The 15759-nt window shown below is 42.9% G+C and overlaps 1 protein-coding gene across 4 annotated transcripts in view; it reads left to right on the forward strand.

Moving 5' to 3' along the window:
* Positions 1–15759, forward strand: part of fgd1 (FYVE, RhoGEF and PH domain containing 1) — a 97697-nt gene that overhangs the window by 62647 nt on the left and 19291 nt on the right. For all 4 annotated transcript variants that reach the window (XR_012770470.1, XR_012770471.1, XM_075475853.1 and 1 more), the window contains exons 2-4: positions 13994–14296; positions 14370–14565; positions 14754–15429. Coding sequence is in view for 2 of the 4 variants with exons in the window: in XM_075475853.1 (XP_075331968.1) it covers positions 13994–14296; positions 14370–14565; positions 14754–15429 (1175 nt within the window). In the remaining 2 variants the exon portion in view is untranslated. The remainder of the gene's footprint in view (positions 1–13993; positions 14297–14369; positions 14566–14753; positions 15430–15759) is intronic.

A 15759-nucleotide genomic window follows, 5' to 3' on the forward strand; every position in this document is an offset into this window, starting at 1 on the left:
TGCATGTGGGCTGCAGGATGCTGCGGCGGCCAGATGTGCTGATCTCAGGTCGGCTGCAGTCACGTGACCCGTCTGCTGATTAACGTCAGGCCGATGCGCTGATCGATCCCCGCTGTCTGTTTCATTCCATCACGCCTGGCACGGATCACACGGAGGCAGCCAATCAGGAGGCCCGGACACGTGCATGTTCGTGCGCGCGTGTCATTTTATCGATAGACTCCTAATCCATCAATGTGAAATGTGTTCTCTGTGGACAGGCGGGTGCACCCGCTCATGCACAGCCGCAGCACATACAGAACCATACAGAACCTTACAGAACCTTACAGAACCATTACAGAACCATACAGAACCTTACAGAACCATACAGAACCATACAGAACCTTACAGAACCATTACAGAACCTTACAGAACCATACAGAACCTTACAGAACCTTACAGAACCATACAGAACCTTACAGAACCATACAGAACCATACAGAACCTTACAGAACCATTACAGAACCTTACAGAACCATACAGAACCTTACAGAACCTTACAGAACCATACAGAACCATACAGAACCTTACAGAACCATTACAGAACCATTACAGAACCATACAGAACCTTACAGAACCTTACAGAACCATTACAGAACCATACAGAACCTTACAGAACCTTACAGAACCATACAGAACCATACAGAACCTTACAGAACCATTACAGAACCATACAGAACCATACAGAAATATTACAGATCCATACAGAACCTTACAGAACCTTACAGAACCTTACAGAACCATACAGAACCATTACATAACCTTACAGAACCTTACAGAACCATACAGAACCTTACAGAACCATTACAGAACCATACAGAACCATACAGAAATATTACAGAACCATACAGAACCTTACAGAACCATTACAGAACCTTACAGAACCATTACAGAACCATACAGAACCATACAGAACCTTACAGAACCATACAGAACCTTACAGAACCATTACAGAACCATACAGAACCTTACAGAACCATTACAGAACCATTACAGAACCATACAGAACCTTACAGAACCATACAGAACCATACAAAACCTTACAGAACCTTACAGAACCTTACAGAACCATACAGAACCTTACAGAACCATACAGAACCTTACAGAACATTATAGAACCTTACAGAACATTACAGAACCATACAGAACCTTACAGAACCATTACAGAACCTTACAGAACCATACAGAACCTTACAGAACCTTACAGAACCATACAGAACCATACAGAACCTTACAGAACCATTACAGAACCATACAGAACCTTACAGAACCTTACAGAACCATTACAGAACCATACAGAACCTTACAGAACCTTACAGAACCATACAGAACCATACAGAACCTTACAGAACCATTACAGAACCATACAGAACCATACAGAAATATTACAGATCCATACAGAACCTTACAGAACCTTACAGAACCTTACAGAACCATACAGAACCATTACATAACCTTACAGAACCTTACAGAACCATACAGAACCTTACAGAACCATTACAGAACCATACAGAACCATACAGAAATATTACAGAACCATACAGAACCTTACAGAACCATTACAGAACCTTACAGAACCATTACAGAACCATACAGAACCTTACAGAACCATACAGAACCTTACAGAACCATTACAGAACCATACAGAACCTTACAGAACCATTACAGAACCATTACAGAACCATACAGAACCTTACAGAACCATACAGAACCATACAAAACCTTACAGAACCTTACAGAACCTTACAGAACCATACAGAACCTTACAGAACCATACAGAACCTTACAGAACATTATAGAACCTTACAGAACATTACAGAACCATACAGAACCTTACAGAACCATACAGAACCTTACAGAACCATTACAGAACCATACAGAACCTTACAGAACCTTACAGAACCATACAGAACCTTACAGAACCTTACAGAACCATACAGAACCATACAGAACCATACAGAAATATTACAGATCCATACAGAACCCTACAGAACCATTACAGAACCATACAGAACCTTACAGAACCATACAGAACCATACAGAACCTTACAGAACCATTACAGAACCATACAGAACCATACAGAAATATTACAGATCCATACAGAACCTTACAGAACCTTACAGAACCTTACAGAACCATACAGAACCATTACATAACCTTACAGAACCTTACAGAACCATACAGAACCTTACAGAACCATTACAGAACCATACAGAACCATACAGAAATATTACAGAACCATACAGAACCTTACAGAACCATTACAGAACCTTACAGAACCATTACAGAACCATACAGAACCTTACAGAACCATACAGAACCTTACAGAACCATTACAGAACCATACAGAACCTTACAGAACCATTACAGAACCATTACAGAACCATACAGAACCTTACAGAACCATACAGAACCATACAAAACCTTACAGAACCTTACAGAACCTTACAGAACCATACAGAACCTTACAGAACCATACAGAACCTTACAGAACATTATAGAACCTTACAGAACATTACAGAACCATACAGAACCTTACAGAACCATACAGAACCTTACAGAACCATTACAGAACCATACAGAACCTTACAGAACATTACAGAACCATACAGAACCTTACAGAACCTTACAGAACCATACAGAACCATACAGAACCATACAGAAATATTACAGATCCATACAGAACCCTACAGAACCATTACAGAACCATACAGAACCTTACAGAACCATTACAGAACCATACAGAACCATACATAAATATTACAGAACCATACAGAACCCTACAGAACCATTACAGAACCTTACAGAACCTTACAGAACCTTACAGAACCTTACAGAACCATACAGAACCTTACAGAACCATACAGAACCATTACAGAACCTTACAGAACCATACAGAACCTTACAGAACCTTACAAAACCATTACAGAACCATACAGAACCATACAGAAATATTACAGAACCATACAGAACCATTACAGAACCATACAGAACCTTACAGAACCATACAGAACCTTACAGAACCTTACAGAACAATTACAGAACCATACAGAACCTTACAGAACCTTACAGAACCATACAGAACCATTACAGAACCATACAGAACCATTACAGAACCATACAGAACCTTACAGAACCATACAGAACCATACAGAACCATTACAGAACCTTACAGAACCATACAGAACCTTACAGAACCATTACAGAACCATACAGAACCCTACAGAACCATTACAGAACCTTACAGAACCTTACAGAACCATTACAGAACCTTACAGAACCTTACAGAACCTTACAGAACCATACAGAACCATACATAAATATTACAGAACCATACAGAACCCTACAGAACCATTACAGAACCCTACAGAACCTTACAGAACCATACAGAACCATACAGAACCTTACAGAACCTTACAGAACCATACAGATCCGTACAGAACCATTACAGAACCAAAAAATCTACAAAAACCAGCCTAACTACTTCAAACCAGCCTAACTACTTAAAACCAGTCTAACTACTTCAATCCAGCCTAACTACCTTTAAACCAGCCTAACTACTTCAAACAAGCCTAACTACTTCAAACCAGCCTAACTACCTACAAACCAGCCTAACTACCTACAAACCAGCCTAACTACTACAAACCAGCCTAACTACCTACAAACCAGCCTAACTACTTCAAACCAGCCTAACTACTTAAAACCAGCCTAACTACTTAAAACCAGCCTAACTACCTTTAAACCAGCCTAACTACTTCAATTCAGCCTAACTACCTACAAACCAGCCTAACTACTTCAAACCAGCCTAACTGCTTACAAACCAGTCTACTTACCTACAAACCAGCCTAACTGCTTCAAACCAGCCTAACTACTTAAAACCAGTCTAACGGCTTACAAACCAGCCTAACTCCTTACAAACCAGTCTATCTACCTACAAACCAGCCTAACTACCTTTAAACCAGCCTAACTGCTTACAAACCAGTCTACTTACCTTCAAACAAGCCTAAAGGCTGATTTATGCTTCAGACGCAAAGCCTCTGACGCTCAGACGCAGAGCCTCTGCGAGCGTCAAAATCTTGACCAGTCCCCCACGCAGAGGCTCTGCGTGCGTTCTCGTGCACGCTACCTACAAACCAGCCTAACTACCTACAAACCAGCTTAACTACCTACAAACCAGCCTAACTACCTACAAACCAGCCTAACTACCTACAAACCAGCTTAACTACCTACAAACCAGTCTACTTACCTATAAACCAGTCTACTTACCTACAAACCAGTCTATCTACCTACAAACCAGCTTAACTACCTTCAAACCAGTCTAATTACCTACAAACCAGTCTACTTACCTACAAACCAGTCTATCTACCTACAAACCAGCTTAACTACCTTCAAACCAGTCTAATTACCTACAAACCAGTCTACTTACCTACAAACCAGTCTATCTACGTTCAAACCAGTCTACTTAACTACAAACCAGTCTATCTACCTTCAAACCAGTCTAACTGTTTACAAACCAGCCTAACTCCTTACAAACCAGTCTAATTGCTTACAAACCAGTCTACTTACCTACAAACCAGTCTATCTACCTACACACTAGCCTAACTGCTTACAAACCAGTCTACTTACCTACAAACCAGTCTAACTGTTTACGAACCAGTCTACTTACTTACAAACCAGCCTACTTACCTACAAACCAGTCTACTTATCTACAAACCAGTCTATCTACCTACAAACCAGTCTATCTACCTACAAACCAGTCTATTTACCAACAAACCAGTCTACTTACCTACAAACCAGTCTATCTACCTTCAAACCAACCTAACTACCCACAAACCAGCCTAACTGTTTACAAACCAGTCTACTTATCTACAAACCAGTCTATCTACCTACAAACCAGTCTATCTACCTACAAACCAGTCTATCTACCTACAAACCAGTCTATTTACCAACAAACCAGTCTACTTACCTACAAACCAGTCTACTTACCTACAAACCAGTCTATCTACCTACAAACCAGCCTAACTGTTTACGAACCATTCTACTTACCTACAAACCAGCCTAACTGTTTACAAACCAGTCTACTTATCTACAAACCAGTCTATCTACCTACAAACCAGTCTACTTACCTACAAACCAGCCTAACTGTTTACAAACCAGTCTACTTACCTACAAACCAGCCTAACTGTTAACAAACCAGTCTACTTACCTATAAACCAGCCTAACTGTTTACAAACCAGTCTACTTACCTACAAACCAGCCTAACTGTTTACAAACCAGTCTACTTATCTACAAACCAGTCTATCTACCTACAAACCAGTCTACTTACCTACAAACCAATCTACTTACCTACAAACCAGCCTAACTGTTTACAAACCAGTCTACTTATCTACAAACCAGCCTAACTGTTTACAAACTAGTCTACTTATCTACAAACCAGTCTATCTACCTACAAACCAGTCTAACTGTTAACAAACCAGTCTACTTACCTATAAACCAGCCTAACTGTTTACAAACCAGTCTACTTATCTACAAACCAGCCTAACTGTTTACAAACCAGTCTACTTATCTACAAACCAGCCTAACTGTTTACAAACTAGTCTACTTATCTACAAACCAGTCTATCTACCTACAAACCAGTCTAACTGTTAACAAACCAGTCTACTTACCTATAAACCAGCCTAACTGTTTACAAACCAGTCTACTTACCTACAAACCAGCCTAACTGTTAACAAACCAGTCTACTTATCTACAAACCAGTCTATCTACCTACAAACCAGTCTAACTGTTAACAAACCAGTCTACTTACCTATAAACCAGCCTAACTGTTTACAAACCAGTCTACTTACCTACAAACCAGCCTAACTGTTAACAAACCAGTCTACTTACCTATAAACCAGCCTAACTGTTTACAAACCAGTCTACTTATCTACAAACCAGTCTACTTACCTACAAACCAGCCTAACTGTTTACAAACCAGTCTACTTACCTACAAACCAGTCTAACTGTTTACGAACCAGTCTACTTACTTACAAACCAGCCTACTTACCTACAAACCAGTCTACTTATCTACAAACCAGTCTATCTACCTACAAACCAGTCTATCTACCTACAAACCAGTCTATTTACCAACAAACCAGTCTACTTACCTACAAACCAGTCTATCTACCTTCAAACCAACCTAACTACCCACAAACCAGCCTAACTGTTTACAAACCAGTCTACTTATCTACAAACCAGTCTATCTACCTACAAACCAGTCTATCTACCTACAAACCAGTCTATTTACCAACAAACCAGTCTACTTACCTACAAACCAGTCTACTTACCTACAAACCAGTCTATCTACCTACAAACCAGCCTAACTGTTTACGAACCATTCTACTTACCTACAAACCAGCCTAACTGTTTACAAACCAGTCTACTTATCTACAAACCAGTCTATCTACCTACAAACCAGTCTACTTACCTACAAACCAGCCTAACTGTTTACAAACCAGTCTACTTACCTACAAACCAGCCTAACTGTTAACAAACCAGTCTACTTACCTATAAACCAGCCTAACTGTTTACAAACCAGTCTACTTACCTACAAACCAGCCTAACTGTTTACAAACCAGTCTACTTATCTACAAACCAGTCTATCTACCTACAAACCAGTCTACTTACCTACAAACCAATCTACTTACCTACAAACCAGCCTAACTGTTTACAAACCAGTCTACTTATCTACAAACCAGCCTAACTGTTTACAAACTAGTCTACTTATCTACAAACCAGTCTATCTACCTACAAACCAGTCTAACTGTTAACAAACCAGTCTACTTACCTATAAACCAGCCTAACTGTTTACAAACCAGTCTACTTATCTACAAACCAGCCTAACTGTTTACAAACCAGTCTACTTATCTACAAACCAGCCTAACTGTTTACAAACTAGTCTACTTATCTACAAACCAGTCTATCTACCTACAAACCAGTCTAACTGTTAACAAACCAGTCTACTTACCTATAAACCAGCCTAACTGTTTACAAACCAGTCTACTTACCTACAAACCAGCCTAACTGTTAACAAACCAGTCTACTTACCTATAAACCAGCCTAACTGTTTACAAACCAGTCTACTTATCTACAAACCAGTCTATCTACCTACAAACCAGTCTAACTGTTAACAAACCAGTCTACTTACCTATAAACCAGCCTAACTGTTTACAAACCAGTCTACTTATCTACAAACCAGCCTAACTGTTTACAAACCAGTCTACTTATCTACAAACCAGCCTAACTGTTTACAAACTAGTCTACTTATCTACAAACCAGTCTATCTACCTACAAACCAGTCTAACTGTTAACAAACCAGTCTACTTACCTATAAACCAGCCTAACTGTTTACAAACCCGTCTACTTACCTACAAACCAGCCTAACTGTTAACAAACCAGTCTACTTACCTATAAACCAGCCTAACTGTTTACAAACCAGTCTACTTATCTACAAACCAGTCTATCTACCTACAAACCAGTCTAACTGTTAACAAACCAGTCTACTTACCTATAAACCAGCCTAACTGTTTACAAACCAGTCTACTTACCTACAAACCAGCCTAACTGTTAACAAACCAGTCTACTTACCTATAAACCAGCCTAACTGTTTACAAACCAGTCTACTTATCTACAAACCAGTCTACTTACCTACAAACCAGCCTAACTGTTTACAAACCAGTCTACTTACCTACAAACCAGCCTAACTGTTTACAAACCAGTCTACTTATCTACAAACCAGTCTATCTACCTACAAACCAGCCTAACTGTTTACAAACCAGTCTACTTACCTACAAACCAGCCTAACTGTTAACAAACCAGTCTACTTACCTACAAACCAGTCTATCTACCTACAAACCAGCCTAACTGTTAACAAACCAGTCTACTTATCTACAAACCAGTCTATCTACCTACAAACCAGCCTAACTGTTTACAAACCAGTCTACTTACCTACAAACCAGCCTAACTGTTTACAAACCAGTCTACTTACCTACAAACCAGCCTAACTGTTAACAAACCAGTCTACTTACCAACAAACCAGCCTAACTGTTTACAAACCAGTCTACTTACCTACAAACCAGCCTAACTGTTAACAAACCAGTCTACTTACCTATAAACCAGCCTAACTGTTTACAAACCAGTCTACTTACCTACAAACCAGCCTAACTGTTAACAAACCAGTCTACTTACCTATAAACCAGCCTAACTGTTTACAAACCAGTCTACTTATCTACAAACCAGTCTATCTACCTACAAACCAGTCTAACTGTTAACAAACCAGTCTACTTACCTATAAACCAGCCTAACTGTTTACAAACCAGTCTACTTACCTACAAACCAGCCTAACTGTTAACAAACCAGTCTACTTACCTACAAACCAGCCTAACTGTTTACAAACCAGTCTACTTATCTACAAACCAGTCTATCTACCTACAAACCAGTCTACTTACCTACAAACCAGCCTAACTGTTTACAAACTAGTCTACTTATCTACAAACCAGTCTATCTACCTACAAACCAGCCTAACTGTTTACAAACCAGTCTACTTACCTACAAACCAGCCTAACTGTTTACAAACCAGTCTACTTATCTACAAACCAGCCTAACTGTTAACAAACCAGTCTACTTACCTACAAACCAGCCTAACTGTTTACAAACCAATCTACTTACCTACAAACCAGCCTAACTGTTAACAAACCAGTCTACTTACCTACAAACCAGCCTAACTGTTTACAAACCAGTCTACTTATCTACAAACCAGTCTATCTACCTACAAACCAGTCTAACTGTTAACAAACCAGTCTACTTACCTATAAACCAGCCTAACTGTTTACAAACCAGTCTACTTACCTACAAACCAGCCTAACTGTTAACAAACCAGTCTACTTACCTATAAACCAGCCTAACTGTTTACAAACCAGTCTACTTATCTACAAACCAGTCTACTTACCTACAAACCAGCCTAACTGTTTACAAACCAGTCTACTTACCTACAAACCAGCCTAACTGTTTACAAACCAGTCTACTTATCTACAAACCAGTCTATCTACCTACAAACCAGCCTAACTGTTTACAAACCAGTCTACTTACCTACAAACCAGCCTAACTGTTAACAAACCAGTCTACTTACCTACAAACCAGTCTATCTACCTACAAACCAGCCTAACTGTTAACAAACCAGTCTACTTATCTACAAACCAGTCTATCTACCTACAAACCAGCCTAACTGTTTACAAACCAGTCTACTTACCTACAAACCAGCCTAACTGTTTACAAACCAGTCTACTTACCTACAAACCAGCCTAACTGTTAACAAACCAGTCTACTTACCTACAAACCAGCCTAACTGTTAACAAACCAGTCTACTTACCTATAAACCAGCCTAACTGTTTACAAACCAGTCTACTTACCTACAAACCAGCCTAACTGTTAACAAACCAGTCTACTTACCTATAAACCAGCCTAACTGTTTACAAACCAGTCTACTTATCTACAAACCAGTCTATCTACCTACAAACCAGTCTAACTGTTAACAAACCAGTCTACTTACCTATAAACCAGCCTAACTGTTTACAAACCAGTCTACTTACCTACAAACCAGCCTAACTGTTAACAAACCAGTCTACTTACCTACAAACCAGCCTAACTGTTTACAAACCAGTCTACTTATCTACAAACCAGTCTATCTACCTACAAACCAGTCTACTTACCTACAAACCAGCCTAACTGTTTACAAACTAGTCTACTTATCTACAAACCATTCTATCTACCTACAAACCAGCCTAACTGTTTACAAACCAGTCTACTTACCTACAAACCAGCCTAACTGTTTACAAACCAGTCTACTTACCTACAAACCAGCCTAACTGTTTACAAACCAGTCTACTTATCTACAAACCAGCCTAACTGTTAACAAACCAGTCTACTTACCTACAAACCAGCCTAACTGTTTACAAACCAATCTACTTACCTACAAACCAGCCTAACTGTTAACAAACCAGTCTACTTACCTACAAACCAGCCTAACTGTTTACAAACCAGTCTACTTACCTACAAACCAGCCTAACTGTTAACAAACCCGTCTACTTATCTACAAACCAGTCTATCTACCTACAAACCAGTCTACTTACCTACAAACCAGCCTAACTGTTAACAAACCCGTCTACTTATCTACAAACCAGTCTATCTACCTACAAACCAGTCTACTTACCTACAAACCAGCCTAACTGTTTACAAACCAGTCTACTTATCTACAAACCAGTCTATCTACCTACAAACCAGTCTACTTACCTACAAACCAGCCTAACTGTTTACAAACTAGTCTACTTATCTACAAACCAGTCTACTTACCTACAAACCAGCCTAACTGTTTACAAACCAATCTACTTACCTACAAACCAGCCTAACTGTTTACAAACCAGTCTACTCATCTACAAACCAGTCTATCTACCTACAAACCAGTCTACTTACCTACAAACCAGCCTAACTGTTTACAAACCAATCTACTTACCTACAAACCAGCCTAACTGTTTACAAACCAGTCTACTTATCTACAAACCAGTCTATCTACCTACAAACCAGTCTACTTACCTACAAACCAGCCTAACTGTTTACAAACCAGTCTACTTATCTACAAACCAGTCTATCTACCTACAAACCAATCTACTTACCTACAAACCAGCCTAACTGTTTACAAACTAGTCTACTTATCTACAAACCAGTCTATCTACCTACAAACCAGTCTATCTACCTACAAACCAGCCTACTTAAAGCTGCAGTCTGCAGGATTTGTTGTTGTCATACGTAAAGTCCTACTTTTTGGCATTTTAAGAGTTTACATGATCTATCAGAACGCTTGAAGTTGAAAACGGTGACCTCCGTAGTCGCAAAATGCAAGAAATGCTTATTTTTTAACCGAAAAATAAAAAGTTATTCAACTTCCTGTCCCGCCCCATCGAAACACATGAGAACTCGTGCACGTAGACGTGCACGCCAGATGCGCTTACACGACTCCTCATTCATCAACTCACCTGTCATTTGCGATCATGGAAGACACAGTAAGTAGACTAGCCCGTAATGAAGTTCAATAGTCTAGATAAATAAGCGTGGGGACGAGCCTACCTTGTATCGCGCGTGCACAATCGGTGATTGACAGGCAGCAGAGCCCAGCTCGTAACCTGACTGGTTACCTTTTACCGGTCCGGTCTGCAATTTTGTAAACAAACCTGCTGGCTTTGGAGGGACCTAGCGGGACATATAGGGGACCTAGAGAACTATTTTTTTTTTGTATTGGGGTATTTAATGTACTACTTTCAGAATCCCCGGACAGTTCCCGGCATTATGCTTGAAAAAGAGTTGCAGACTGCAGCTTTAACTACAAACCAGTCTAACTGTTTACAAACCAGTCTATCTACCTACACACCAGCCTAACTGTTTACAAACCAGTCTACTTACCTACAAACCAGCCTAACTGTTAACAAACCAGTCTACTTACCTATAAACCAGCCTAACTGTTTACAAACCAATCTACTTATCTACAAACCAGTCTATCTACCTACAAACCAGTCTACTTATCTACAAACCAGTCTACTTATCTACAAACCAGTCTACTTACCTACAAACCAGCCTAACTGTTTACAAACCAGTCTACTTATCTACAAACAAGTCTATCTACCTACAAACCAGTCTACTTATCTACAAACCAGTCTACTTACCTACAAACCAGTCTATCTACCTACAAACCAGTCTATCTACCTACAAAGCAGTCTACTTATCTACAAACCAGTCTACTTACCTACAAACCAGTCTACTTATCTACAAACCAGTCTATCTACCTACAAACCAGCCTACTTATCTACAAACCAGTCTAACTGTTTACAAACCAGTCTACTTACCTACAAAAACCAGCCTAACTACTTCAAACCAGCCTAACTACCTTTAAACCAGCCTAACTACTTCAAACAAGCCTAACTACTTAAAACCAGCCTAACTACCTTTAAACCAGCCTAACTACTTCAAACAAGCCTAACTACTTCAAACCAGCCTAACTACCTTTAAACCAGCCTAACTACTTTAAACCAGCCTAACTACCTTTAAACCAGCCTAACTACTTCAAACCAGCCTAACTACCTTTAAACCAGCCTAACTACTTCAAACCAGCCTAACTACTTCAAACCAGCCTAACTACCTACAAACCAGCCTAACTACTTAGAACCAGCCTAACTATTTCAAACCAGCCTAACTACTTAAAACCAGCCTAACTACCTTTAAACCAGCCTAACTACTTCAAACCAGCCTAACTACTTCAAACCAGCCTAACTACTTCAAACCAGCCTAACTACCTTTAAACCAGCCTAACTACTTCAAACCAGCATAACTACTTCAAACCAGCCTAACTACCTCCAAACCAGCCTAACTACTTCAATTCAGCCTAACTACCTACAAACCAGCCTAACTACTTAAAACCAGCCTAACTACTTAAAACCAGCCTAACTACTTCAAACCAGCCTAACTACCTACAAACCAGCCTAACTACTTAAAACCAGCCTAACTACTTCAAACCAGCCTAACTACCTTTAAACCAGCCTAACTACCTTCAAACCAGCCTAACTACCTTCAAACCAGCCTAACTACCTTTAAACCAGCCTAACTACCTTCAAACCAGCCTAACTACTTAAAACCAGCCTAACTACTTCAAACCAGCCTAACTACCTTTAAACCAGCCTAACTACCTTCAAACCAGCCTAACTACCTTCAAACCAGCCTAACTACCTTTAAAACAGCCTAACTACCTTCAAACCAGCCTAACTACTTCAAACCAGCTTAACTACTTAAAACCAGCTTAACTACTTAAAACCAGCCTAACTACGTATAAACCAGCCTAACTACTTCAAACCAGCTTAACTACTTAAAACCAGCCTAACTACGTATAAACCAGCCTTACTACTTCAAACCAGCCTAACTACCTTTAAACCAGCCTAACTACCTTCAAACCAACCAAAGTACTTAAAACCAGCCTAACTACTTGAGCTGCCTGAGCTAACGGTTTCGCCGATAGCTGCCTGAGCTAACGGTTTCGCCGATAGCTGCCTGAGCTAACGGTGTCACTGATAGTTGCCTGAGCTAATGGTTTCGCCGATAGCTGCCTGAGCTAACGCGTCACCGATAGCTGCCTGAGCTAACGGTGTTGCCGATAGCTGCCTGAGCTAACGGTGTCACTGATAGCTGCGTTAGCTAACGTCGTCACCGATAGCTGCCTGAGCTAACGGTGTCGCCGATAGCTACCTGAGCTAACGGTTTCGCCGATAGCTGCCTGAGCTAACGGCGTCGCTGATAGCTGCCTGAGCAAACGGCGTCGCTGATAGCTGTCTGAGCTAACGGCGTCACTGATAGCTGTCTGAGCTAACGGCGTCGCTGATAGCTGCCTGAGCTAACGGCGTCGCAGTTAGCTGCCTGAGCTAACGGCGTCACTGATATTTGCCTGAGCTAACGGCGTCGCCGATAGCTGCATGAGCTAACGGCATCGCCGATAGCTGCCTGAGCTAACGCCGTCACTGATAGCTGCCTGAGCTAACCGTGTCGCCGATAGCTGCTTGAGCTAACGCCGTCACTGATAGCTGCCTGAGCTAACGCCGTCACTGATAGCTGCCTGAGCTAACCGCGTCGCTGATAGCTGCCTGAGCTAACGGCGTCGCTGATAGCTGCCTGAGCAGTTTCCTGGAACATTTTGAACGTGAAGACACCGTAATTCAGGGATAATTCAGTTAAAACACGTCTGTTATCTGGTGTTGATGTGGGACTTTCAGCCTGTTTTACTCAGTGTGGGGGTCTTCAGGGGTTAAAAAGCTCACTGAGCAAGAATCCCCTGAAAAAGGAGTGTGGGGGCGTGGCCTCTCTGAGCTGTCTCCTCCTCCCTTTTAGGCCCCTCCTCATCCTCCAGTCCCAGCTTGCTGACGAAGAGCCTGTCTCTGGATCCGTCCTGCTCGCCGTGTGTCCACCATGTCGCCCTGGATGCCGACGCTCCCCAGCAGCCGAGCTCTGACCCGGGGCCCAGCTCGTCTTTCTCAGGCGCCGCCTCCCTGGAGGAAGAGGCGGAGCCGGCAGAGCGCGGTGGCTCCGTGAACGAGCTGCTGGTGAACGACACGGGGCCGCCGGCGCTGCCGCCTGCCGTGGTGACGCCGGCGAGCAGGAGCAGACCGCCGCTGCCGGGGCCCAAGCCTCAGGGTGAGCTTTCACCTTTTATACTTTACATTTAACGGCTTCATGGTGACCCTGACCTCTGACCCCGCCTCCTCAGTGCCCCCGAAGCCCCCCCACCTCCAGCAGGCGGCGGCGCAGAGGCCACGCCACCGAGTCCGGGACAAGCCCCTCCCCCCTCCGCCGCCTTGCAGGCCCCTCCCAGCGGACCCCCGGGGGGGCCGGACCCCGCCCACCCACGCAGACGGCACCGCCTCCCCCACCTGCGTGCTGTCGCTCATAGAGAAGTTTGAACGGTGAGTTCTGATTGGTCGGAGCAGTGATGAGGTCATCGTTGTGGTGAGTTCTGATTGGTCGGAGCAGTGATGAGGTCATCGTTGCGGTGAGTTCTGATTGGTTGGAGCAGTGATGAGGTCATCGTTGCGGTGAGTTCTGATTGGTCGGAGCAGTGATGAGGTCATCGTTGTGTTGTTTCTGTTGACAGGGAGCAGATCATCGTGGTTCCTGACATCACCGGGGGGGCTCTGTGTCCCCGCCCACCGGACCCACCCTCGCCATCACCCACCCCTCCCCCGCCCGAGGAGGCGCCACCGGACGAGCTTGCGGGTCATGATGACGTCACACAGGGAGGGGAGGAGCTGCAGGATGATGATGATGATGATGACGAGGAGCTGGTGGCAGCGTGCCGGGACGACCTCCATCAGAAGCGTCTGTCCATGGAGTCGGGTTACAGCGCCTCTGAGAAACACCTGGAGGATGATGTCATCGTGGACCAGCCGCCGCCCCCTCCGCTGCTGCTCGACCAATCAGAGCTGCCCTCTGAGCGTCTGTCCCTCCCCTCCTCGCAGACAGACGGTAAGCTGGCCAACCGAGACAGCGGCATCGACAGCATCAGCTCGCCGTCGCACAGCGAGGAGCTCTGCTTCGCCAGCGTGGATGACGTGGGCGTGGCTTATCCATGCAGCCCCGCCCTCCTGCCCCGCCTCTCCAGCTCCTCCTCCTACGCCGGAGAGGGAGGCGAGGGGGAGGAGGGGGAGGCGAGGGGAGGAGCCAGGAGGAGGAGGGACTTCTCCGAGGAGGGAGACAGCGACCTGGAGGAGGAGGCGGAGCTAACTCTGGTGCTGACACCACCAAAGACGGACCGACAGGACTCTGCTGAGGTGAGACCCTCTGAACCGACCAATCACAGGCCGTCGGGTCGGCCCCACCAGGAAGCACTCAGGTCCAAAGATAACAACTTCAGTTGCAGACAGTTCTGAGTCATCCAGGTCTTTATGTCTTTAAGACATGCTTGTAGTCTGACCAACCTATTGGTTTCATCTGGTTTTATAGATAAGTACAGCTGAGTATCATCAGCACAGCAATGGAAATTTATGCCATGCTGTCTAATAATGTTACCTAATGGAAGCATGTATAAAGTGAAAAGAATCGGTCCAAGCACAGAACCCTGGGGAACTCCATGACTTACTCTGGTGTGTGAGGAAGATTCT

The sequence above is a fragment of the Odontesthes bonariensis genome, chromosome 10 (assembly GCF_027942865.1).
Source record: "Odontesthes bonariensis isolate fOdoBon6 chromosome 10, fOdoBon6.hap1, whole genome shotgun sequence".
Classification (NCBI taxonomy): Eukaryota; Metazoa; Chordata; class Actinopteri; order Atheriniformes; family Atherinopsidae; genus Odontesthes; species Odontesthes bonariensis.